We start from the raw sequence: 27,257 nt of genomic DNA on the forward strand, positions 1-27,257 counted from the left end.
TCAGATGATTGGGACAACGTGTATTTTTACACGCGAAAACTACGTAATATCCCCCCCCCACACACACACAACAAACAACAAATGCTACAATGTCTTCCGCACAGACAGTGCGTATCACTGTACACCAACTGAAGATGTCACTTTCACCACACAAAGGGGGTGGGGAGCAATACCAAGAGTGTTCTAACTGGGATTTGCCGAGGGCGATAATCACAGACTGTTTTCAAAATGTCTGCCGTTCACTTCTACACAGAGATGACAGCGACGAATCAAGGATTGTCGAGTACGATCAAACAAGCCAGGTGTTTCTGCTACCGTCGCGGCAGCGACGTTGGTGCGAGCAGTGAGGTTCTCAGCTGATGTGACAGGTGTGTCGTATATGAGGGTTTTCATTTTTCCCCAGAAGAAAAAATCGAGAGGGTTGAGATCTGGCGACCTCGGTGGCCAAGGCACAGGTTCATCCCTACCAATGAACCTATTGCAAAACACGTCATGCAGGAAATGTCGTACATTACGATTGAAATGAGCTGGTGCCCCATCGTGTTGGTACCATATTTCTTGCTGCAGTGCCAAAGGTACGGTCACCAATAGTTCCGGCAGAACTCACTAAGAAATGTATGATACATGCGACCATTCAGGCGAACAGGGAGAATGTATGGTCCAATTAAATGATCATGTACTATCCCGCATCACACATTCACTGAAAACCTGTACTGGTGATGGGCCACAAAAAGTGCATGTAGGTTGTCAAAGTCCCAGACATGACTGTTTGTACTATTGAAGACATCCATCCTGGTGAAAATGGCTTCATCTGTCCACAATACGTTTGCCCCGAAGTGAGGGTTTGTGTCCAGCTGATGCAACAATCATTGGCAAAACTCCATACGAGGGCGAAAGTCATGAGGTAACAGTTCGTGTACTTTCTGCAGTTTAAAAGGGTGCATTCCTTCCTCTGACAACACTCGCCAAACATTCACATGAGACGTGTTTCGTGCCCGAGCGAGCATGCGCGTACTGGTGCCAGGATGTTCTGCGACCGTTGTTAACACATCTTTTGCAAACTGATGTGTGTGTACACTTCGGGGTCTTCCAACTTCTTGCCGCGGTGGTAACACTGACCCTGTTTCACGCAGTTGTTGTCTGCTAGCTTCTGGGTCATATACGAAGCCATCTGTGTAATAGGGAGTTGGAACTGCAAAGTATCGTTTTTGTTTAACACTGGCACACTGCACAAATTGACCGTATCACCGTACGAACACCACAGACCAATTGTTGTGATACTTGACTTGCCCACTCCACCACGTCAACTTCTTTCAATACACCATATTAGTACTCTTCAATGCGTATGACAACCTAGAGCGAACTGCTGATCATATCCCAGCACCTGCAACACGACTGGGACGACTGCCGGAGAGAACCAAGCCTTCGAGCTCCTCTCGCGGGTACAGCAGTCATGAAGGTCAAACGTAGACTACGAGAGCCAGAGTTGCCTGCGCAGCGCTTCCAAAACTGGTCTCTTTTACGTCACAGTGAACGCATGCAAACACTCTTGGTATTGCTCCCCACCCCCTTTGTGTGGTGAAAGTGACATCTTCAGTTAGTGTACAGTGATACGCACTGTCTGTGCGGAAGACATTGTAGCATTTGTTGTTTGTTGTGTGTGTGTGGGGGGAGATATTACGTAGTTTTCGCGTGTAAAAATACACGTTGTCCCAATCATCTGATATTGTGTTTTTCTTTCCCTCCTCCTGGTGTAGTAATGATTCGTTCATTCCTCGCATGTAACTGGGGTATGCAACGGTGCTCAACTTTTTGGATTTTGTGTTCCGTGCTCATGTTTTGATGTTTGAGGTTGGAATGTGTTGTCTTCACGGTCCTTCTTGCTGCGTTACATACCCTTTCCATGCATTGTTCTTGCTGGAAATGCCCAGTTCCTTTGAGGACTCCATTGCGCATGCGTGTAGTGAACTTTTCATAGTGACTTCTGGACTGATCACATACGATTCCTTGATGATTCCCTTGGAACCGCCTCTCTATCTGTGATAGTATTCATCCCAGTTAGGTGTGATGTTCACTTTGTCACCTTTTGCGAGGCTCCTATCTCGGAAACAAAGTCTCAGTCGTAAAAATGGAACTCACACTTTTTGGTTGTTTTCATGTGAGGAATCACCTCCCAAGCATTGTAAACGACCTTTAGAAACATCCTGGATATAACAATGTATAATAAACAATATAATCCTAATAGACATGTTATGATTTGCTGAATTAACTCTAAGAACTACAATACTGTCCATTTTAAACCAGTTGTTTATTCACTTGATGTACATGCGTAACGAACCATGGACTAAAATATAATTTGTTATGTGAAACTCGCCTTTCGTATTTCCGGCTCAAATATAATCTGCTCGCTTGGCACCCAGGGTGAGGTTAAAGGAGAGATTTGGAGGATTAAAGCAGGAAGTAATCCAGAGGGCCAGATAGAAACCAGGGACTGGGGGGGGGGGGGGGGCGACCTTTCAAAGAGGGGTTTGCACTTTCACACACTGATCCTAGGTTCGAATCTTGGGTTATCGATATGTGTTTGTTCCATCATCAATTCATCCTTCATCCTCATTGTCTTGTGATTAACCTAGAGAGGTAGAAAAAGGACGTAAATTAACAACAGAAGAAAGTAAGGTATGGACAACAACGTTCCTCCGAATAGAGGAAACATTTTCTTTTGAAAATATCAAAGAGCTTCTGTCAACATTACAGTGTCGCCGAGAAAGATAGAAGAAAAAGGGGGGCCGAAATATTTTTTTGGGAATAGTCAAATTTTATTCCCATTAAATATCACATACAAAATGCATACTTCAGGTAAAACTTGATTAAATGACAATTTCTCTTGTAGGCTAAGGTATGTTCATGTACGCATGTGTCAAGCATGTGTACGACCGTGAGGTGCCGCTTCTCCACTTTTGTATTCCTCAAATCCTCAATTGTTTGTCATCATTGTGAACAAAGTTGTAAAATTGTAATCAACGGGCTCGTAACGAGTAGTTTAATTGTGAAGCAATTAATCATCGTTTTTAAAATGTGTTCTAGATTTGTGTTTGAACAAGTTGGAGCTAGGGTTGCAGCTTATCATGTTCTCCATGGGTATCGAGGCATTTAATAATGCCCTGAGTTGTCCTGAAGCACAGCTACGGACGACATTATGCGGGTGTGTCTACGAAAACCAATCCAGTCAGCAAATCGACTATCAGCTTGTAGATGCACTGTTTAAAAGAGTAGCTCTTGACACCACTCGCTTATAGCAAGCAACTGAATATGTAGATTAGGGTGTATCGAAAAAAAAAGTTTTTCAAAAATTGTCAATTTTAAGTCTAAAAACTCCATTTTTTCTATTGCTGGTTCCCAATTGGTTTCGACTGTGTTTTATTCGAAAGTTTTCCAATATAATAGACTAAATAAAATATTTTGGCTTTCTAATTGCTAACAGTTCCTCAATTACTGTCCAGCGCTTCGCTTATTTTCATAGCTTCTTATGCTTTGAAAATAACCCAGAGCTCACCACGAGGAGGTGGCTGGACTGTGAGCTCCACCCACCCACCCACCCAAATTATGTTGGCAAACATAATTTTACTAAGGGGCAGGCCAAGATTTTCTTCTAGTTTTCTCCTTGAACTTTATAGTCTCAAATTGACAAGTTTTGACCAAAAGCATACGTAAACAGCATAGGACACCCCTAAGGCACGAATGTAACATATTTGCCATAAACAAAACAATAAATGACCATAATGCAGAAAAAAAAGACATGAAATAGTCAAATAATGAAATTTTTGTGAAATTGTTGTGCGTGTTGCATAACCAAATCACTATCAAAACTTCAAGGTCGATGCACGCCACCTAAACGACCTCCAAAAAATCAGACGTGTTTTTGGTCACAAATGGCCACTTTTCCACACTAGCCACCTTAACATTTCGAAAAAAAGTTTTTTTCGATACACCCTAGTGTAGATATTTGTGCTACATGAAAGCACTGTTTTTGTTGTGGCAATGTTTGTACAATTCAAGATATCGCCAGAGGTTACAATAAGTTTAACTTGTTGAAACAAGTTCGCCACTTCTACCCAGTAGAGGCACGTAATGGTTTGGATCCCACTTTAAACTGTAGGTCCAGTCCCGATTAGCTTTATTGTGCATAAAGTGGATTTAAACACCAAATCAATCAATCAATCAAGTTCGTCTCTTCGCCGAAAGAAAAAATAAACATCTATCAATTTACAGCATTTTGTAATCGTGCAAAATAGCGAAAATCTATTTTCCTCCTACCTTATCAAAGGCCTTGACCCAATTTTGCTCAAATGAATTATCACTCTAGTCCTCAAAGGTATACAGCGACTGTAAAAAAAAGTCTGCCTAAAAGCTCTAAATTTACAGTAATTACCATCTTAGCAGAGTTGTAAGTTTTCTATTTTGGTCCCTCTCCCCTTTCCCCCCCACCAATTCGCTCAAAAGTAAATTTCTTACTGGCAAATTGTACATCTATTGTCTTTTGAGTTTCGATGATTAAGCTCTGAATATTTAGTTTCTACAGAGCGTTGCAAATGTCAAATATGGGTAAGTAGTGAATATGCATAAATATATTTACATACATACATACATATATATGCATGGATGTAACGTTCAAGTGAAGGTTACATCCAATGGCTGGAAGCCCTCTGTTATGTTAAATGAAATGTGGTATGTATCATCAGGAAAGCAGGTCAATATTTCTGCCAAACCTATCTTTTTGTTCTTGGTGTTGTTGTTTCCTCACTATCATTTCAAGCTTATTTCTTAAAAAATAAAATGATGCGGGTTGAACCTTACTTTTCCCATCTTTCCACACCACATTGTACATTACGTATATTGTCTTCCAAAATGAATGTAAAATTAAGTACATGTCTGTAAGTAACTCTCAAAGAATCTTGATACAAAGTTTCGTTGCAGCCTGTGTTGTTCATTACAAACTAACTAACTAACTAACTTCCTAGCCTTCTTAAACCCGAAGGTTCATGGCTGCAGCAACAGAGGCCTTCCATCTTTCCCTATCTTGAGCAAGTTCTATGTACTCTTTTCCATCCATACCGATTTCCCTTAGGTCCATCTCAATGTTGTCCCTCCATCTTCGTCTTGGCCTTCCTACAGGTCTCTTACCATCAGGTTTCCCAACAAGAATCCTGTAAACTCCTCTTTCCTCTCCAATTCGTGCCACATGGCCTGCCCACCTAAGTCTTCTTGATTTAATTATTCTAATAATATCTGGACATGAATATGTATGTAGTTCTAAATTATGTAACCTTCTCCACTCACCTGTCTCCTCATCCCTTTTAGGTCCAAAGATTTTCCTAAGGATCTTATTTTCAAATACTCTCAATTTATGTTCTTCTTTCAATGTAAGGGACCAAGTTTCACATCCATATAATACTACAGGCAAAATTACTGTTTTGTATATTTTAACTTTTAGTTTCTTAGATATTAAACGAGAAGACAAAAGTTTATGAAGAGATAGAAGTAACATGCATTTCCTGAATTAAGCCTACTTTTTATTTCCTCTTTAATATAATTTTCATTTGTTAATATTACTCCTAAGTATTTGAATTTGGAAACTGATTCAAACGAGTTGTTATCAATAATTAGATTTTGATTATTACCTAACACTTGGTTTCGGCCTGTAAGCATATATTTTTATTTTTCTCTTTGTTAACTTCCAAACCTATCTCTTTAGCAGTTTTGAAAAATATTTTAGCATTATTCTTAATTGTATTCACATCATCCCCCAGTAAGTCTACATCATCTGCATATTCTAACAACTGAGTCACACCATTTAATTTTAGTCCTTCTTTAGTTTCTTTTACCTTTTTAACAGCATATTCTAAGGCAAAATTAAAGAGCAATGGAGATAATGCATCTCCTTGTTTTAACCCATCATGAATTGTAAATTTGTCAGACATATTAATACCCACACGAATTTTACTTTCTGTTTTACTGGTGCATACTTTTATCATACTAACAAGCTTCTTAGGTATTCCAAACTCGACTAATATGTTATATAATTTATGTCTTTTGACCGAATCATATGCTTTTTTGAAATCAATGAATAGCTGATGGACATTTTGATTATATTCCCACTTTTTTTCAAGTGTCTGTCTGATGTGAAAAATTTGATCTGTAGTTGATCTGTTACGTTTAAATCCACATTGATAATCACCTATAATTTCATTAGCATATGGGGTTAGTCTTGTTAAAAGAATGTTAGATAATATTTTATATGTTGAGAGTAGAGAAATTCCACGGTAGTTATTGCAGTTCATTTTATCACCTTTTTTAAACACAGGAACAATTATGGATTCTTTCCACTGTTGAGGGATTTCTTCTCTATGTAACGCCTGATTAGGGCGATGTCGATTAACCCAGGTTAGTTCTATAATACGTAAAGGAAGCGTGTGCAAAGGGTACCCATATCGACATCTAAAACTGAACAAGCGATACAAAATAGAAATAACGCGACGTTCCTGCTTTGTGTCAGTTCCGAAGAAATACTCAGTCAACAGGGAAGTCGCGTTAGGTTCCAATCGTTAATGGAAACCCACAGAACGGGACTAATCCTGAGGATTCCGTTCTTTTCTTTATCCAACAAAGGGGACAGTATTAGATATGTTTATAAGAATATCAGTAACGTTACAACTTTGAACACTTATCTTACCACACCAAACACATAATCGCAGACACGTAAATATATATGCGTGAGTGTATAGAGAATACCAACTGTTACCAACCAACCTCCTTATAAAGATGCAAAAGATGCGCCATTGCTAATCGCAACGGTTCGGTAGTTCACCTTTTAATTAATTGGCACAATTTTTTTTAAAAAAAGGCAAGTAATAACATTGAGAACTGTTCTCACTTAATGTTTAATTCTGAACATCAAAAGGTTATCCAAAGGTTTAATCAATTAGTAACAAGCCAATTTCATAACTTTAACAATTCTCTGTTTTCATTTATTACGGCATTTAACACATGTCCCCTTTTGACTCAACGTTAACAATTATGACCCATAATGGCATGACTTCGAACAAAGGTAGCACAGTGTGCTTTTGGTAATTATATCAGGCTAACATCCCATAAATAATTTAAATTCTAACAATAGCGTATTGAGCAACCTAAAATGTTCTGTTAAATTTACCTAGTGACGCTTTGACCTCTCGTGCATGGGAATTGATGCTACTGTTTAGGCATTGGCTATTAAGGTCACTTTTCCCATTTTTAATCATATTGGGTAAGGCAAGGGTACCAACGATCGAATCGTAAAGGACAGTGCCCTAGATAAGAGGATAAACTCCTCAATTGTTCTTAGATAAGCAATTCAAAAATATGGGAGAGGGGGAGTTCAATCAGAAACGAGTTGAATGATGCCGCACTTGACTATCAGGTTTAACTATCGTTTTCTCACATGCGAATCAATTTAAGTTCGGTGCTTATATGCTGCATTGGCTTGAGTCCATTTCACTAGCACAAAAAGGTTGAGTAATGATTAGCCAATTAAACACACGATGCTCGCCAATCCTAAAACATTAATGGCGAGTTTGTAGGCAATAAGTTCTATCGCAACACAAACAACAGGATTCAATATGCTGTCTCTGGTTTACCTTATATTCCTAGGTGCCTCCTTTTTAATGTTCCTCTGTCAACCGCACGGGTACCCACTTCTATGGTTGATAGGATCCACATGGATGCGGAACACTCTACGGCAAGTAAAGTCTCCCGTGTCCGCTGACTGGGAAGGCCTACGAAGGAACTGCTGCGCTGTGAATGGCTTCCTGTGTTGCTGTGCTGGAGTCTCGTGTCGAACTGCTGATTGCTCCGATCGAAGTCGTCAGGAAAAAAAGGGGGAGAAGGAAGTAAGTTTCGATTAACACCGCTTGACGGCGACAAGGTCCAGGCACAATAGTGCTGCCGTCTATGCGGATTTGAGAACTTATTTGGAACAAATAAGGTCTGTTTCCGTACAGTAGCGTACGTGTAATTATCACAAGAGATAAATAAAAGATTGTGATATTACATCTATTCCATATTAAACAAATTAATTTATGAATTTGACATATTAATGAATTTCCACCATATTTAATTAACTCAGCTGGTATTAAATCAATGCCAGGTGCTTTGTTATTCTTTAGCCTTTTAATAGCATCTTTAACTTCAGTCAAGTTAGGTTCTGGAACTAAAGGTTCTGCTGTGTGCACTTCACTTACTTCTGATTTATCTCCTACATGGACAGGGGTGTAAGGGGTGACCTTCCATGCAGTACACCCAAAATGTCAACCTCACTTCCACGTTAGTGCACCCTGGACTGAAGACTAACGAGGCTATGGCGACTGGCCCTATTGCCAGTATAATTTTGTTTGTATCGTCCTGTTCTTTTGTCCTTATGTGTGCTGAGTGCCCCTTTACAGCCTCAGCTTTTAACAGAAGTCAGAACATTTTAATTTTTTTAGTTATGCAACGTTAGAGTTGTTATTTGTAATGGTAAGGGGCTGGCCCCCATATAATGTGACGGTAAAAAAATAGCCTAAGTGCTGACACTCCCAAAATTTTAAATTCAAATCAAATCAAATCCTACATGGACATTTAAAAGGTCATTAAAGTAGTTCTTCCATCTATTTAGAATATCGCTTGGGTCAGCTAGAAAATCACCATCTTTATCTTTTATCAAGTTTACTTTAGGTTGCCACCCCTTTCTAAACTCATTTACGCCTTTATATAAATCTCTGATATTTTAATTTTTGCTGTTTGTTTCAATTTTGTTAATTTTGTTTTTCAAGTAATCTCTTTTTTTACTTCTAAACGTGCAGTTAACTTCTCGCTTTATTCTATTATAATTGTTTAGATTTGTATCATCAGAGTTATTTAACCACCTAAGTCTAGCCTGATTTCTTATTTCTATTAGATTATGACATTCATGATCAAACCATGGCTTACTTTGTTCATTACAAACAGGCATTTATTATTATTATTATTATTTCAGGCTCACCCTGACTCAACAAAAATAGTACCTTGGGGTAATCCTCGGGAGTAAAGGTGGTCGGAGTGTGGTGCTGAACACATCACCTCCAAAATGGCCGAGATCAAGAATGTGTGCTCCCACCTCCCCTAAATTTGCCTCATGCACGGTGCTATATGCGCAGGAAACTTTACATTTTACTTATTATTATTATTATTATTATTAAATATGTGAGATATCTATATGCTGTTTGTGGTATTGGTTATTTCTTTGTTATTTTACATCGCTTTTCTTGGTTCGATGTGGCTTACAGACTGGGTATTGTTTGTCTCTTTCAGTACGGAATAAACATAACTTGATTCGGATAGCATTGGGTCGCCCACGTCATCTTCGTGACCGCTTACGTGACTTCATATGCTTAGAAAACAAATTCAGGTTGTTTCCACTTGACCTTGGAAGGGGTGGACTATAATTGTGTTTTGGTTCCATAAAGAATGCAGCGTGCTGTAGAAGATAATTGGAATGTATATTCTTTCAATAGGTCACCGCAGCACGGGATGAAAGGGAATGCTTCCACAACTAGTGTTCAGCTTCAAGCCCTGCATTTCCCTCAGTAATAAACAGATAAGAAAAGAAAAAGGGGAACTCCTGAAGGTGCCCAACCTCCACCTGCATACGTTCAGGGGTAGGTGCTTAGTGCCCTGGTGCCTTTAAAATAAACAAGGGCGTCAGATCAGCGGAATTTCGGTTCCCCCATTTTTCTTCTCCACCTTCTTTATTGACGGTTTCAATTATATGTATGTACGAGGTGCTAAAGCTAAATCTAGTTAATGTCTCATGGATATAGTGTACCAAGATTGTTCCAGCGTTCTAGAAACGAACTTGGTTGTAAAATTGTAATTGAAATAAATTAATGGCATCTGCATTGCTAATAATGAAAACCGCGGTAGCTCAGCTAGCGTCTGACTACCATGCGAGAGACCCGGGATTTTTTCCACCTGTTCCTGCCCAGCGTCGTATAAAGTGGCTACGTGGAGAATACTCTGGGAGATAAAGGCGGCCCCACCTTCGGCCGTGATCAAGAAAGTGTGGGGCCCTAACTCCACACTCCGTATACGCTTTCATAGCTTGGTGCACAGCACAGGGGAACACTTTACTTTTTATGTTAGTAATGAAATGAAGGTTGTGGAGCGGGGGTAGTGTGTTAAGACAGAGAGGAGAAAGAGTGGTATTTTAGGAAGGTTATTAATAAAATGAGTTAAGCAGTGTGCGAATTAAGTGAAGGGGGTGCTGGTGATTTCCCCGCCACAATAAATTTTATCCCCTGCAAAGGAAAATTATTTTTATCCCTGCCAGAAGTGTTTTTATCTCTTTAAATGAAAATGGAATTGAAAGGATATATTATTCCATGTCTTAAATATGTAACAGACACCATGGAAAATTCATTTGTTATTTATGCTTCAGTCATAAGATTTCCCTGCCCCAAAGTATGCAGCTTTGTGGATTAAGGAAGGTCACCATTCCGAAACTGACAACCTCACCGTGCCGAGACAACAGAAACTCAAATTTTTGTGGCATAGTGCTGATATTTTACACTGATTAAATTGTTTACAAGAAACTTGTAGGTATGTAAGATTGGCATTAAGTATGAACAGTTGGTAACGTTTTCGGTGTTAGTAGTTCGATAGCTATTTTCGCGTATGAGTTAGGGTTTACTTAGAATCAGGGGGGCCACCAGGAGGTGGGGAAGGGTGCTTCATCACCCCTTCATTTTCTTCCTCACGCCGTCCAGCATCCCTTGTTCAACTTGTTAAACCATGTCATATTCAGCGTAGAAAGGTTTTGAAGTGAGATCGGTATTACTGCATACAACAGGCAAGTCATCGATCTTAATCTGACATCAGGCACGTATCCAAGGGTGGGGGGTGGAGGCTCGAGGCCCCCCCCCCCGAAAATTTCTCTTTACATTAGATAAAATGAGGCTTTTAGCTTCTTGAATAATGTGATCATAATTTGAGAGTTATGATTATCGAGACAGGACAGAGAACATTCTATAACCCTCTTATTGTTAATAGCACGTATCCAAGGTGGGGATCGGAAATTTTTCAATTTACTTTAGAAAAAAAATAGGTTTTGTCTTCTTGAATAATGGGGCGATAACTTAAGGAGAGAAATAATTATCAAGGCAAGACGAAGAATGTTCTATAACCCTGTTGTTCATAATATTGCACGTAAACTTTTCTTGCGCTTTTGGTGTCGCAGCGAACTTGAACACTATGGAAAGACTTGTCAGCATTTGAAAGCTGCCAACAAAGGTAGCACCACAAGTAGGATGATTTGTTGTAATTTTTAATCTCTGGAAAGTGCGAGAGGGAACGTTGTTGAATAAGAGAAGGAGTCGAACTACTAGTAAAAAAAGGTAAAGTGCTCCCCTGTGCATAGCACCATGCCATGAAGGCATATAGGGGGTGTGGGGGTAACGCCCCACACTTTCTTGATCCGGTTGTGAGTGGGGGTGATGTGATCACCATCATGCCCGTGACCGTCTTTGTCCCCCAGGGTTTCCCCCAGGTACCCATGTCATTCGATGCTGGGTGGACGCCGGGGCCGCTTCCAACGCTAGAAAAGTTCCTAGATTTGAACCGGCCGGGGATCGAACCTGCGACCTTTAGCATGGTAGTCAGACGCGTTACCGACTGAGCCACCACAGTCGAACTACTACTGGCTATATTAATGAATCGTTTTCCTGCGGAACGTTCTAGAATATGAGAATATTCAATTTCCCTTTGATCTCTAGAATCGTTTAATGAGACTTCAGAGGTAAGTGTGACAACTCATACAGTCGATTAGTGATCAGTCAGTGTCCATTAGTATCTTTATAAGATCTAGTGATTTGAAAATGAAAGGTAACGGAGTCTACTTCTAGTTCCAGTTCGGGTCCAAAGATGAAGACAATGACGACAGCGGAACTTCCAGAGCCTCAGTGTAGTAGGGCTGAGGGTTGAGGGCTGAAGAGATGGATCTCTTTCTCTAAAGTTAATATTTCAGCAATACCGGGTATTGGAGCAGTTTATTAAGAAAGAAATAAACTGCACAAATCAACTGAAAAACAAAGTTCTGGGTGATGATTTAGTAGCGCCTGGACCAAATTCCGTGTATGCAGTTTGTAACCTTATAGAAAAATGCATATGCATGTGTGAAACTACAACAGATACTGATATTTCAGATATTGGCCTTTTTATACTTGTTACCCAGCAAGCCTTGATGAGTTACTAAGAGTCTCATGTTCCCGACAAAAGAAGTAGCAGACTAACTTTGTGACGACTGGTGTCCAACTGGAGGATGTTGCAACATAGCGCTACAACTACAGGGGTTCCGGTTTCGAATCCTGGCCTGGGCATGGATGTTTTTGAGTGTCCATTCATCAATTTCATCATATTGTCACTTATCCCCATATTTGCAAATTAGCCAAAAGTGGCGCAGAAAGCAAATTAAAATAAAGCAATTCAATCAATATTCTAAAGTCTTGATGATCCAAGTCACAAGGATGGAAAATTAGGGCTTTTTTAAGGTTAGGTGCGAAGGCAGGTGGCAACACCCTAAAGGATCATATACAAACCTGCATGAGCAGAATGAGGACGGGCATTATCATGTTGAAGCAAAACACCTGTACTCAGCAATCCTCTTCGCTTTGTGCATATCGCTGGCCTGAAATGGTTCTTGAGAAGGTCAGTGTAGGTGACACTGGTCACTGCCGTACGTGGGGGCATGTAGTGTTCCAGAATAGGACCTTTCTTATCCCAGAATAAAGTCAACATGACTTTCCCTGCAGAGGGTTGGCTGCGAAACCCCTTTGGGTTCGGTGAAGATGAATATCGCCATTCTTTGCTTGCACGTTTCGTCTCTGGTTGAAAATGGTGCACCCAACTTTCATTCTTGGTGACAATGTGAGCTAGAAAATCCTCACCCTCCTCTTCATAATGCCTCAGCAGCTCTTGGCATACGTCAACCCGACGGACTTTCAGTTCCTATGTCAGCTGTCGAGGAACCCACCTGGCGGACACTTTTCTATAGCGGAGTTCGTCGTGTTGTACTGAACCGAAACTCATATTCAGCAAGGAAGCCATTTCACCCAGGATGACACGCCGGTTTTCCTGAATAAGCCGATCTGCTGCGGCTATGGACTCCTCTGTCACAACTCGCTGAGCCTGACCCGGACAGGGAGCATCAGTCAATAAAGTCGTACCTTTTGCAAATTTTTTACACCAATCGTAGACTTGCCGCTGTGACAGACAGGCGTCCCCATACTTCGTCTGCATTCTCCGATGAATAGCAACCAGTTTCACACCTTCACTCCCGAATAACTCCACGCTGTTCCTGCTTGGTGCAACTGTGTAGTGGATCTGCCATCTTGAATCAGCTGTTACTCACATCCAACCCCACCTACCGGCACTGCTTGGTACTACCAGGTCGGAAAGACATCAAGGAATGTCTCTGCAAATTTCCAAACTCCTAGAAAGAAAAAGAGATTTTTAATGCTACTTTTGCGGTTTTCATTTGATCCTCCCTCGTATGTTTCATTTGTACCGGAGTGAAACTGACATACGCGAAAACACACACGCAGGAACTAGGAAGCTATTCGTGGTCCTCCTGTGCCTGGATAAATGGTTGATTCGATTTGTTATCCATTCGTAACCCGGTCATCCATTGTGTTCCTGCTGAGAAAGTGCGCCTTATTAACTGTTTTGTGTTTGAACTTTGAGAGACAGTGTTTTTTGTGCTTACCAGCAATTCAGTGCACCGTATCCTTGCTGGGTGTGACTGTGATCTTCGTGTATGTACTTTACGTGTTTTGAGACTTAAATATGGAGCAAATACTTTCAAACAAATGTCTTCTCAAACGTGACATCATGCGTTTGGAGAATAAAGTTGAGGCAGATGATCTCACCGAAGGGAGTATTTTAGTGTATATAGATAAAGCTTTCCAGTTGACAGAAGACACTCAAAAACTGATCCGTGAAATCTCAGAATAGTGCACCGACAAACAGTTTGATCAATATGATGAGGAAATTGGTTTAGTGCAGGACAGGCTCGACGAAGCATTGGCCAAGTTATATATCGTGAAAAAACAGCAAACTACCGTGACAGTGACTGAGACAAAGACAGTGAGTGATGTGCTTCTACCGAGGTTTGGCTTGCCTACTTTTACAGGTAACCTGCTGCAGTGGCTTTCTTTTAGAGACTTGTTCGTGGCGTCCGTGCACAACAACATGTCACTTCCGCCCATGCAAAAACTGCAGTATTTGAAATCGAGCGTCCGTGGTGAACCCGCATTATTGTTAGTCTATAGCAATAACCGATTTGAATTACAAAGAAGCATGGGACATTCTGACTAACAGATATGAACAGAAACACGCGCTAGTGAACGACACAATTAAGCGGCTTGTGTCTCAACCCTCATTACAAACTGAGTCTGCTGTCGGCTTGCGCAAGCTTGTTGACGTGACGACGGAATGTGTTCGAGTTTTATGTGTGTTGGACATTCTAGTGCAGCATTGGGACGCTATTCTAGTGTTTCATACAGTGGAGAAATTGGACAGTACTTTGAGGCAACAATGGGAGCTGAGCATGTCGTCCGAGCAAATTCCTACTTTCGAACAGCTGAGCGGCTTCCTGGACAACATAGCAAGAGCGCTCGCAGCATCTGCATCGTCCAAGGACCCGAAACAAGGATCCCAAAGGAAACCCCCCCACCTCCCACAGTGAACTCAGTGCTAGAAGAAGTGCTAATTCATTTCATGTGTCGTCCTCTTGCCCTATGTGTCAAGAATCGCATTTTTTGAGTAAATGTAAAGAATACATGTGTATGTCTGTCCTAGAGAGGGAAGTGTTTGTGAAATCGAGGGTCTTGTGTTTCAACTGCCTAGATAATTCCCATTTTGTGAATAAGTGTAAGTCAGGCTCGTGTAGGTCTTGTGGTAAGTTTCACAACACGTCTATTCATCGCGAAAATTCGCGAAGATCTAAGGTAAGTGAAAATGTGGCAGCGCCGCAAGTGGTCTCGCACATAACATCTGATTCGCAGTGTGACGCGAGGCATATCTTGTTACCGACTGCTGTTGTGAGAGTAAAGGATAAACGAAACCAGCTTCAACCTCTTAGAGCCTTGCTCGATTGTGCAAGTGAAAAATCATTTTTGAGCGAGAACACAGACCAATTATTAGGCTTGAAACATAAAAAAGTGTTCGTGTCGGTTACTGGAATTTCGGGTGTAAATGCCAGCAATTCACACACTACTGTTGATTTGAACATACTCACTAAAAACGGGGACAGATCCTATCATTGTTCGCCTTTAGTTGTGAAGAAAATATCCAACTCAGTTCTACAAGCATTTTTACCTAACACCCTGAGTTTTAAACATTTACGTAACCTTGAACTTACTGATCCTGCATATCACAAACCTGACACTATTCAGTTGCTTATCGGGGCTGATCTTTTCCCTTTGTTACTAATGAGTGGTAGAAGAGAAGGGAGAATGAATGAACCCGTGACTATTCAAACCCGCTTGGGATGGGTTGTTTGTGGCAAAACTCCTCAACAAAGACCTCAACAATCTCTGTCTTCTTATAACATTGTTGTACAAGAAAATGATCCGAACGAAACTCTGAATAAGTTTTTTGAATCGGAGGAGATTCGTAACTTACGAATGCCGAGTCAAGAAGAACAATTGTGCGAGGAACATTTCGTACGAACACATTATCATGAGGATGATGGTCGGTACCTCATATGCTTACCATTTTAGGTCAGCCGTGACGAGTTAGGCTATTCAAAGGATAAGGCGATGAAATGTTTTCTTAGTCAAGAGCGTAGGCTTCAAGATGATAGCCAGAGACTAGAACAATACAAGTCATTCATGCAGGAGTATATTGCTTTGAATCATATGACACCAGTGGCCGTCTGTGAACCGTTCAAGACCCCCGCTAGTTCTTATTTCATTCCGCATCATTCTATAACAAAGGAGACAAGCACAAGTAAGAAACTGAGGGTAGTTTTTAATGCATGGAGTAAAAATAGCACAGACATGTCCTTGAATGATGTGTTAATGAATGGAGGTAAACAACAGCCAGAGTTACTATCTATTTTGTTACGTTTTCGTGGTCATCTTATTGCATTGACGAGTGACGTTCGGATGATGTATCGCCAGATAAAATTGGATCCCCAGGACAGAGACTACCAATTAATTTTGTGGAGAGAGTCTTCCAATCAACCTGTGATTGTTTATCATTTAAATACGCTCACGTATGGCACGGCATCAGCTGCTTTTCTTGCTACGAGAGTGTTGCGTCAGTTAACGATGAAGGTGAAAATTACCCGATTGCAACAGAAGTCTTAAAGCAACAGTTTTATATGGACAATGTGTACAGTGGAGCTGACAGTGTTCCAGAACCAATAGAGATGCAGCAACAATTGACACAATTGTTGAGAAAAGGTGGATTTGAGTTGCATAAGTGGACGTCGAATCATGCTGACGTGTTGAACAGTATTCCTGAACATTTGGGAGAGAAACCTACAATATCTTCCATCCATAACAGCGAATTCATAAGAACCCTTGGCCTTGTGTGGAACCCGGATACTGATCATTTGAGTTTCATCATTATCTCACCTAGTAAACACCTTGTATTAACCAAAAGGTTGTTGTTGTCTGAGGTAGCTCACAAATTTGATCCACTCGGATTACTATCCCCAGTCACTATCGTATCAATCCATAAGATTATATTTTTATTTTAAAAGCCTCTCTGAATGCTTCATGTTGACCAGGGCATTCACTTGTTTATCTCAGTTGTCTCAACCTCTGAGGCATGTTAGTAATGCACAGTGTTGTGCTATGCAAACCTCCTGAGGTATTCAGGAAATAGGTAGTTCCTTCTGCCTATGTAGTCAGCAGTTTGCATAGTGGCAGTTATAATCACGATTCGGCATGGAGGAAGAGCTCCATGGCCTGGGTAATATAGAGGTGAGACAAGCTGAGAGGGGACTGACTTTGGATTGGTATTGAGGAGAGAGGAGAGCTTAGGAGAGAGTGGAGCAAAAGTGAGATGACACGCTGGTCTCAACCTATTAAGAAGCCAACAGAGGACTTAAGTTTATTTTTATTCATCGAAATTATCTTCATTCGTCAGATAGACAGGTAACTATCCTAAACCCAGCCATGATTCAGGTTCAAAGGTTCATAAAACCCAACGAGTGACCATTGTCTTTTCTAGTTGTTAAGTTCCTAAATCTTACTTGTACCTTTCGCACTGTCAAGCGTTAACTCGTCATGTTAATGACGAGTGCACTTATCATCAAGGATGAACGATGAATAGCTTACATCACCCAGCAATTAATTGCGAAGTGACTGGTTCTGATCCCATCATTCTATAGAATGATACGATATGTTAGATAAAATATTAATTCAATCACTGTGGAAGGAACAGTTAAATTGGGATGAACCTATTCCTAGTGACATAAGAGAGATATGGGAAAGACATTGTGCTGAATTACATGTGTTACAGAGCATACAGTTGCCACGATGCTTAAAATGTAGAGAACCAACTTTGTGTCAACTGATTTATTTGGCATCGGATCGAATACGGGATGAAAATCATCCGAAATGGACGAACTTTATAAGGCATATTTTGTCATATTTTTCCAATTTAGCATTTCAACAATATGTTTTCTCCATTTTCTCGTAAAAAGACATATTTCTGTATAATTTCGTAATTGTCTTGCATATGATAGGCCATTTCATAATTTAATCTTCGTGCCTTTAGCGCAACGGAATAAGGAAGTAATGGACAGACATTAAAAGCAGATGCCGTCTTTTCTTACCAACTAGTGCAAAATAATAATATCCCCTTTCTTATCCCGCCAACAATTAATAGCCATGCGAACATTACATAATGTTCTCGATCATTGTCGTGCGGGCACGAGAATAACCGTAAACAAGTTTCAATTGTTCTCATTTCTATATATGTTTCTTCGCTTTTCCCAACAATCAGTCAAAAGTAAAAATAACATTCGGTACATTACAACCCCTGCTCTATCGGGAGCTTCATGACCACTTGTCATTTGAGCCACGTGTATGCTCTGTCCCCGTATCTCTGGAGCAAGTGAATGATATCAAGTCTCTGCGCAAGTAGTGAAGTGATACGGCTCTACAAAGGTGTAAATCTGATATAAAAGTAAATGAAACTTAAGATAATTGCAGTGGACCTCATGATATTTTCAGTATTTTCCCACTACATTCTGCAGTTCAATGGATTCTGACTTCATTTAATACACAACCCCACCCTAGTCGATCTTACCTGGAAGATACTGACTTCCTATATAATGGGAAATTCGAAAGTACTGTATTGCATAATTTTGGCTTTACTGGGAATATTTCTGCATTTTTCTGACATATTTTAATTTATTATGACATATTACTTTTCAGTTTTAATGACATATTTTTCAATTTTTAACACATAATTACAAACATATTTAACAGTTTTATCGGACATAAAGTCCCGGGCCCTACTAATTATAATACATCAAAACCATTTGCTTTGAAAATTATTTCTGTGAGAGATTGTCCGCTGTGCTGGCTCTTCGTTGTTTTGTAAATCTGTAGAAAGCATGATGCAAACATACGCGTAAATAAATTGAGAATTCGACACCATGCCTCAATTACTATTATTATATTACTTGAAATTTTGAAGAACAAATGGGAAAGCTAGTGTTGCATGTTCGCTTCTGCCTCTTAGTTTAATAGTGAAGATAATCATACGGATGATGGGACAAGCTCGGCGATACATCCATGCCTTATCATGGCTTCGAAAACTGGCACCTCTGGCTTTGTGGTTCGTTGCGCTAACCAGGGGTGCCAACAGGAAGGGTTCATAACGTGCCTGCGCCATAGAAATGTTTTGGGGGGGACAGAATTTTATACCACATATCTTCACACAAAAATAGGGGGGGGGGTTGTATCGTTTGATTGACTTGTTATTGATTTTTAATTTTGGTTATTATGTATAGTTTTTCTACCTACCTGTGTGTGATCGCAGCGATACGGTTGTAATGAAACACCACCTCTTATGCCTTTAGAATCGGTTTGGATGGAGGGGGCATGGTACTCGCATTAATACAAGGTTAGTCGAGCAGACAAACGGTGCAGAATAAGGTTGACTAAGAATATCAGTAAGCCTAAAATATCTAAAGTAAAAATATATTCCTTAAATATGTCTGTATTATTCAGTGATGCAACCAGAGGGGGCAGGGGGGTTATTGCCCCCCCCCCCCCGAACCTTTGATGGAAGTCAATTCTAGGGGAGCAAGGAGGACAAATATTGACGGCCAAGGGCACCTGCAGGGAGGAGCAATTACCCTCTTCAATCAAATTTTATGCAAATAAAAATGGACCGTGTTAAAAATTTAAACATTAACAATGGTGAAAGTCTAGCCTGGTCCCCCCAGAACTTCCGGTTTAGGCCAGTCCCCGTTGTTACCAGTGTAGATTCATTGGCATACGAAGTAAGAAATGAGCGATTGTTTTCATCAGTTGTGCGACGATAGTCAAGAAAGGTATTTGTTACTGTTCTACTATGAGGAGTGGAATCGGTCAACCGTCGGATGATCAACTGCAGAGCAGATTATTAAAATATGACATGTCTTTGTGGATGCCAGTTGTATAGCATACTACGTACATACAAGTATCTCATGTACACGCACGACGAACGTTTAGGTATTCAATTATTTTTGTAAATGGAAAAGTGAGGGAAAGATAATTCTATAATACTAGTGATATTATTATATTATAAAGTATGCTTAAGTGAATCTTTGCCAACAAATCTGCAGAAGTAATGAGACATAACAAATGCTAGTAAATATATGTGCTTTCACCGTCGCCTTTCCACGTGAGGGATTTAGGGAAAACCTACGATATGGCATGCCACTTTCACGAATTTACTTCAAGCAACAAGGGAGTTTTCAGACTGAAGCGACAAGCGATATCGGGATTTCGCACAAGCATTCGATCTAAAGCAAACCATTTACCAGTCACGCTTGCGCAAATAACAGGCCTTTGCAACACAATGTACGGTATTGATAAAAGGCCCCAGTCCGAGCAACATGAAAGCGACAAGCGACACCTGGAATTTGTCGTGTCGTTTTAATTCGGAAGGTGTTGTTTATTTTTGAATGTTAGTTTCCAAGAGACACGTATCGCTTCAGTCTGAAAGCTTCCTTTCGAACCAATTCGCCAAGAGAAAATGCACGTGTCGCTTGGACTGGACTGTTTTCTCAGTACCATGTATCGTGTCGCCTCGGCCTGTTGTACTCATATGCGAGGTGAATTGTTTCTTTTAGAGTAAAGGGGTTGTTGCCATTGGTGTCTGGAAGGGGGGCCGTGGCATCCCCTGGAAAATGAAAGTCAACCAAAAATTATGTATTTCACACAAATAATTTCATTTTAGCCACAATAATATTAATAAATTCAAATTTAAGCAATGTTTTTTAGGGAACAACACTATTTTTGGAGAAAATGTGCCTTGTTTGCCCCCCTGGAAAAAATCCTGCAGACGTCCATGGCCGTTGCTTGTCGCTTCGGTGTGTAATCTCTGTGCCACTTAAAAGTGAATCATCAGTGATCAATGACATTTTTCGAACCGAAGCGAAGTGTCGCTCAGATTCCCAATGGTCTATATTGTGCCGCCTGAGATTTGATTTCCCATGAGCGGTAAATGCTTATTTATAGACTAAATGGGCCTGTGTCGCTTGTCACTATGGTATGAACCACTGCTGTCGCTTCGGTTTGAAACCTAAGATGCATGCTTTTCACCACAACACAATATGCAGATAAACGATCAACATGCTTATAACAAAAAGCAAGTTGTGAAAATCCTTTCTTGCTCTGCTTGTATCAACAGGTTTCGTGTCTCTACGTTCTTCGGAAACCTACGAAGTGATACTTGACCCAATAAATTTGTTCCCGATCGAACTGTGCAACCAGCTGACACCCTATTTCCTTGTAAAAGAATCTCCACTTTGCCCTTTCATATTAACGTCCATAGCATCGTAAGCGTAACCGGATGTTCGAGGGGGACCAGACGAGTGTGCATGCTCTGCAGTAACTCCGCCTTTAATACCGTCTATACACACATTTTGGAAAATTTTCTTGCTTGCTTCGTTCGCATTATCTGCTTTTCGGGTTTTCGCCAAGTTCACAGTTGTAGCTAGGAGCGGCGGGAGTCGACCATGGACACCGAATGATCAAAAAAAAAAGTTGTCAAAGAGGGAATGCCATGGTGTCTAGTGAAATTATTTGCACCCTATAAAATCAATATTGTTTTCAATTTTTTAAAAATTGGATCTAAAAATTTTCTTGCTCGCAACCTGCTTGTTTTCTGTAATGTAATGTATTTAAATAATATGTGTTGTATATTTGTATTGAATAAGCTTTGAATACATACACAATTTAGTGTTAGTATGTTGTATATGTATTTTCTTATTTTATGTCGCTCCATGTTGCATATGTAAAACATATGTTGTACATGAAAGTTACACATGCATCTTCGGAATGCATTTATCATTCATTTTCTGCCAGTCAAAAATACAGTTTGTGTGCTTGATTTCCATTATTAGCTAATGCAAAATTGACGGTGTTGAAAAAATATTTCAAATCGTTTGTTCAAAACAAATGCTTAAGTACAGACTTCTACCCTCTTTAATCGTAATTCATGGGGATAATAACTACTACTACTACTACTACTACTAGTAGTAGTAATAATGTCATTATTATTATTATTATTATTATTATTATTACGTTTATCCTGGTACTTGCCCCCCCAGATAAAAATTTGTGGTTGCACCTCTGGTAATATATTTTTCTGCAAATTTTGTCTGACCTAATAATTTGAGTAATTAATTCTGTATAAACAGGGAGTGGGGCTAATATTCTACCTTTTGGGGGGGAGCGCGTCATGGTCCTTGAGGGAGATGGGCACCCCTGGCGCTAACCACTCTATTAGGTGGACAGTGTATTGTGCTTTCAACACCCGTTTGAAACAGACGAATACTTCTCTTTCTCTCTCTCTCTCACTCTCTAGCTCTCTCTCTTCCTCTCTCTCACGCTCGTTTTTGAAAAATGCAAATTAATTTTATTCATTTTTGTGTTATTCTGTTATTGATTTTAAATGGTTCCCCTTTTTCATTGGTGACTATTTCAGTGTAAAATGGCCATCTGTGCATTATCTGGAATTTGCTCAATAAGTAAATAAATTAATAAATAGCCTTGTTTTCGCTTTCTCCTTCATTTCTCACCTTACATTTCTGACAATACGTTAAAAGTTCACAACAATAAATTAACAGCCTACAAGACAACAATAGGTATAACTCAGACAACAGAGTAAAATGATGCAAGATGGCAGTCATTGCTTCTTTAATACAATTCAATCTGGCTTGGAAATTCAAAAGTATTCAACGCTTAGAGTACAAAGTGCATGTCCTTTTGCAGGAGCAGTTCAACAACGGACACAACGTGAAGGCCTAAAATATTGTCACTTAGGAATACAACCAACGAAGCATTGCAAAGTGATGGAACTACAAGGTCCACGAAAGGGTTCATTCAGGTAATTCAATTAAGTATTGCATATGCTCGAAATTATATAACTTAGATTTGAATTAGCAAAATAGAGAATTATAAAATTATTTTCAATTTTCGGATGTCAAGAATAAACAGTGATACATTTTTGCATATTTATAAAGCCAGATAACTTGAAAACAGTTCTTAGGTGAAGGGTAATATGTTTGATGATTCGCAGAAATATTCCGACATGTCCATTCAGGGAAATTTTAACACACTCCTCATGTTCCATCAGTGTAAGAGAGATCTACATTTCTAGCTACTGTGTATCATCAGTATTTTTTACTTTTATGGAAAATAAATAAAACAGTAACTGCAAAGTGATATCGAAGTAGTGTCACATCATAAGTTAAAATGTTTTACACATGTTTGTAATAATATATAAGAGTGCTGGCCATAAACACTTACTTTTTTCTATTAACTTGCATATATCTGGAAACGTATATCTGGAAAATAATTCGAACTTCAATAGCAGGTTCGGCCTAAAGTTAGGCAACCCATATAACACGTTTGCAGTGAAGTTAGTATTTCAGGATCTAGATGCTCACTTGTAATGGCGGCGACTGTACAGTGGGATGTATATGCATTACCAAGCAAATTGTCCATCTCACCATATTTCTTCTCATTGTTTTAGTCAATGAGAGCTTCAAGATTTGAAACCAAAAGCAGCTGACAAACTCTGTACCCAACTACGTAAGAGGCCATGCTTAAAAATGCATGGTCCTGGGTTCGAATTCTGCTCGGGCTTGGTTGTTTGTGAATGTCCATTCATCAATTTCATTATTTCATCACTCATCCCCATCTTCGCAAATTAGTCAAGAGGCACAAAATGCGAAGTAAAATAAACTAAATCAATCACTCAATTAAAAACGCGTATTATGCACGGGAAAATTTAACGAAAATAGCCATGAAAATATTGCCTATAAATACTTATGCATCACACTTAACATGAACGAAGGCGATGTTTACAAGTCATTGAAGGAATTTCTGATAACAAATATTTTTTTTAAAACAATAAAGCACCATTTGAACTGATTAAACTTAGAAGAGTGAAATGGCCGATTCTGGAACATTTATTTTTTATTTATTTATTTTATCCTGATTTCAGCTAATTTTCTCAGGGGGAAAGATCCAAAAAATCCAATTTTTATCATTTTTATAGTGTAAAAAATAATTGTTTTTTTATTAAAAGCTCAACTCATAGGCGGCAAAATTTACTTTTTGAGCCAAAATCGGTATATTTCAAGCAAGCATTTATAATCACATATTTTTTACATTTCTAGAGGGCAAAATCGACTTTTTGAGCCTAAATCACTATATTTCAAGCAAGGATTTACAATTATCATATTTTTAAAAGAAAATAGTTGTGTATAGTACTCGCTGTACACTACAGTGCAGTGAATGTGTGTGTATCTATAATTAAAAATGTAGATACTGATAAAACGTTATTACCAGTGGCAGTATATATATAATTATTTCTTCCAAATATATATATATTCTGAAATCATGTACGTCAGAAAAATGTACATGTCTGTAATTTTTAAAGAAAAGCAAGAAATGTTATATTTATAAAAAATTATATGCTTGCACCTGGGGATTTGAAGCATCCAAGATTGAGCATAGCAAATGAAGTTATTTTTTATAAATATATATATATATATTTATATATTTATATATATATATATATATATATATATATATATATATATATATATATTGAATAATAGCCAAATTGGAAAAGTAATCAAAAGTGTCAGTGCCAGTAATTATCAAAGTTACCTTGAAGAGTTTTTTTAAAAATTAAAGAAAATCTTGAAATTATTTTATATGTTAAAATCTGCTGCCACAAAAATACAGTATTGAAAGAGAAAAAAATTACAAGTCAAGCATTACTTATGCAAACTTATTCTGATTCTGACGGAAGTCAAAAGTTGTCCCTCTGATGGAGGGATCCCAAGGCCTGGCAGCCTCGGACAGCAGCTATCTCTATATAATGTTTTAAGATGCAATATTATCATTGGCGAGCTTATAGCTTACTCCTACTAACTAACTAACTAACTCTCAAGCCTTCTTAAACCTGAAGGTTCATGGCTGCAGCAACACAGGCCTTCCATCTTTTCCTATCTTGAGCAAGTTCTATATACTCTTTTCCATCCCTACCGATTTCCCTTAGGTCCATCTCAACGTTGTCCATCCATCTTCGTCTTGGCCTTCCTACAGGTCTCTTACCATCAGGTTTCCCAACAAGAATCCTATAAACTCCTCCTTTTTCTCCCATTCGTGCCACATGGCCTGCACACCTAAGTCTTCTTGATTTAATTATTCTAATAATATCTGGACATGAATACAAATTATGTAGTTCTAAATTATGTAACCTTCTCCACTCACCTATCTCCTCATCCCTTTTAGGTCCAAAGATTTTCCTAAGGATCTTATTTTCAAATACTCTCAATTTATGTTCTTCTTTCAATGTAAGGGACCAAGTTTCACATCCATATAATACTACAGGCAAAATTACTGTTTTGTATATTTTAACTTTTAGTTTCTTAGATATTAAACGATAAAAGTTTATGAAGAGAGAGAAGTAACATGCATTTCCTGAATTAAGCCTACTTTTTATTTCCTCTTTAATATAATTTTCATTTGTTAATATTACTCCTAAGTATTTGAATTTGGAAACTGGTTCAAACGAGTTGTTATCAATAATTAGATTTTGATTATTACCTAACACTTGGTTTCGGCCTGTAAGCATATATTTAGTTTTCTCTTTGTTAACTTCCAAACCTATCTCTTTAGCAGTTTTGAAAAATATTTTAGCATTATTCTTAATTGTATTCACATCATCCCCCAGTAAGTCTACATCATCTGCATATGCTAACAAACCATGAGTCAAACCATTTAATTTTAGTCCTTCATTCATTTCTTTTACCTTCCTAACAGCATATTCTAACGCAAAGTTAAAGAGCAATGGAGATAATGCATCTCCTTGTTTTAACCCATCATGAATTGTAAATTTGTCAGACATATTAATACCCACACAAATTTTACTTTTTGTTTCACTGGTGCATATTTTTATCATACTAACAAGCTTCTTAGGTATTCCAAACTCTACTAATATATTATATAATTTATGTCTTTTGACCGAATCATATGCTTTTTTGAAATCAATGAATAACTGATGGACATTTTGATTATATTCCCACTTTTTTTCAAGTGTCTGTCTGATGTGAAAAATTTGATCTGTAGTTAATCTGTTACGTTTAAATCCACATTGATAATCACCTATAATTTCATTAGCATATGGGGTTAGTCTTGTTAAAAGAATGTTGGACAATATTTTGTATGATGTTGAGAGTAGAGAAATTCCACGGTAATTATTGCAGTTCATTTTATCACCTTTTTTAAACACAGGAACAATTATGGATTCTTTCCACTGTTGAGGGATTTCTTCTTTATTCCATATTAAACAAATTAATTTATGAATTTGTTATATTAATGAATTTCCATAACATTGAATTAACTCAGCTGGTATTAAATCAATGCCAGGTGCTTTGTTATTCTTTAGCCTTTTAATAGCATCTTTAACTTCAGTCAAGTTAGGTTCTGGAAGTAAAGGTTCTGCTGTGTGGACTTCATTTACTTCTGATTTATCTCCTACATGGACATTTAAAAGGTCATTAATGTAGTTCTTCCATCTATTTAGAATATAGCTTGGGTCAGCTAGAAAATCACCATCTTTATCTTTTATCAAGTTTACTTTAGGTTGCCACCCCTTTCTAAACTCATTTACACCTTCATATAAATCTCTGATATTTTTATTTTTGCTGTTTGTTTCAATTTCGTTAATTTTGCTTTTCAAGTAATCTCTTTTTTTACTTCTAAATGTGAGGTTAACTTCTCGCTTTATTCTATAATAATTGTTTAGATTTGTATCATCAGAGTTATTTAACCACCTAAGTCTAGCCTGATTTCTTATTTCTATTAGATTATGACATTCATTATCACACCATGGCTTACTTTTTCTCGGTTTATGGTATCCTATACTTTCTTTAGCTGCTGATTCTATTGCATTACGTATGTGCTCCCAATTCTTATTTACGTCTGTTTCATTTATATTTTCATCATCATTTAAATCCTGCAAACATCAAATCTATTTGACAGTTTAATTTGGTAATCTTTCTTAATTCTTTCATCAGTAAACTTTCCTGTATCAAATTTTAGTACTTTTAGATTTTGTTGCTTATGGTTTATCACTGAGAGTCTCTCTCTTAATTTAGCAATTACTAAATTAACTGTACACTGAAATGCCCTAGGCCGGTAAAGGCTCAGAACATTCCAGGTGTCTAATTTAATATCCTTATTCCTAATGTAGATCTTATCCTTAGTCCAGGGACCTCCCAAAGTAGTCCCCACCCGGAGATCCGAACGGGGGACTATTTTACCTCCGTTATATTTTACCTTGGGAACATCCATGGTCTTATATTGCTGTTTCTTGACAATTTTTTTTTTTTTACAGTGCAGAGTTGTCAGCTCTACGCCTAACCCCCAATATGAATGGAGGAACTACTACAC

General features: G+C 38.6%; 1 protein-coding gene across 1 annotated transcript; it reads left to right on the forward strand.

Moving 5' to 3' along the window:
- Positions 1-15,866: 15,866 nt before the first annotated feature.
- LOC145989171 (uncharacterized) lies at positions 15,867-16,418 on the forward strand. Its single transcript, XM_083124465.1, has one exon. It carries the CDS (start codon positions 15,867-15,869, stop codon positions 16,416-16,418), a length of 552 nt encoding a protein of 183 aa, XP_082980591.1.
- The last annotated feature ends 10,839 nt before the right edge of the window (positions 16,419-27,257 follow it).

Source organism: Lepisma saccharinum, chromosome 6 (assembly GCF_977018435.1).
Source record: "Lepisma saccharinum chromosome 6, izLepSacc3.1, whole genome shotgun sequence".
NCBI lineage: Eukaryota > Metazoa > Arthropoda > Insecta > Zygentoma > Lepismatidae > Lepisma > Lepisma saccharinum.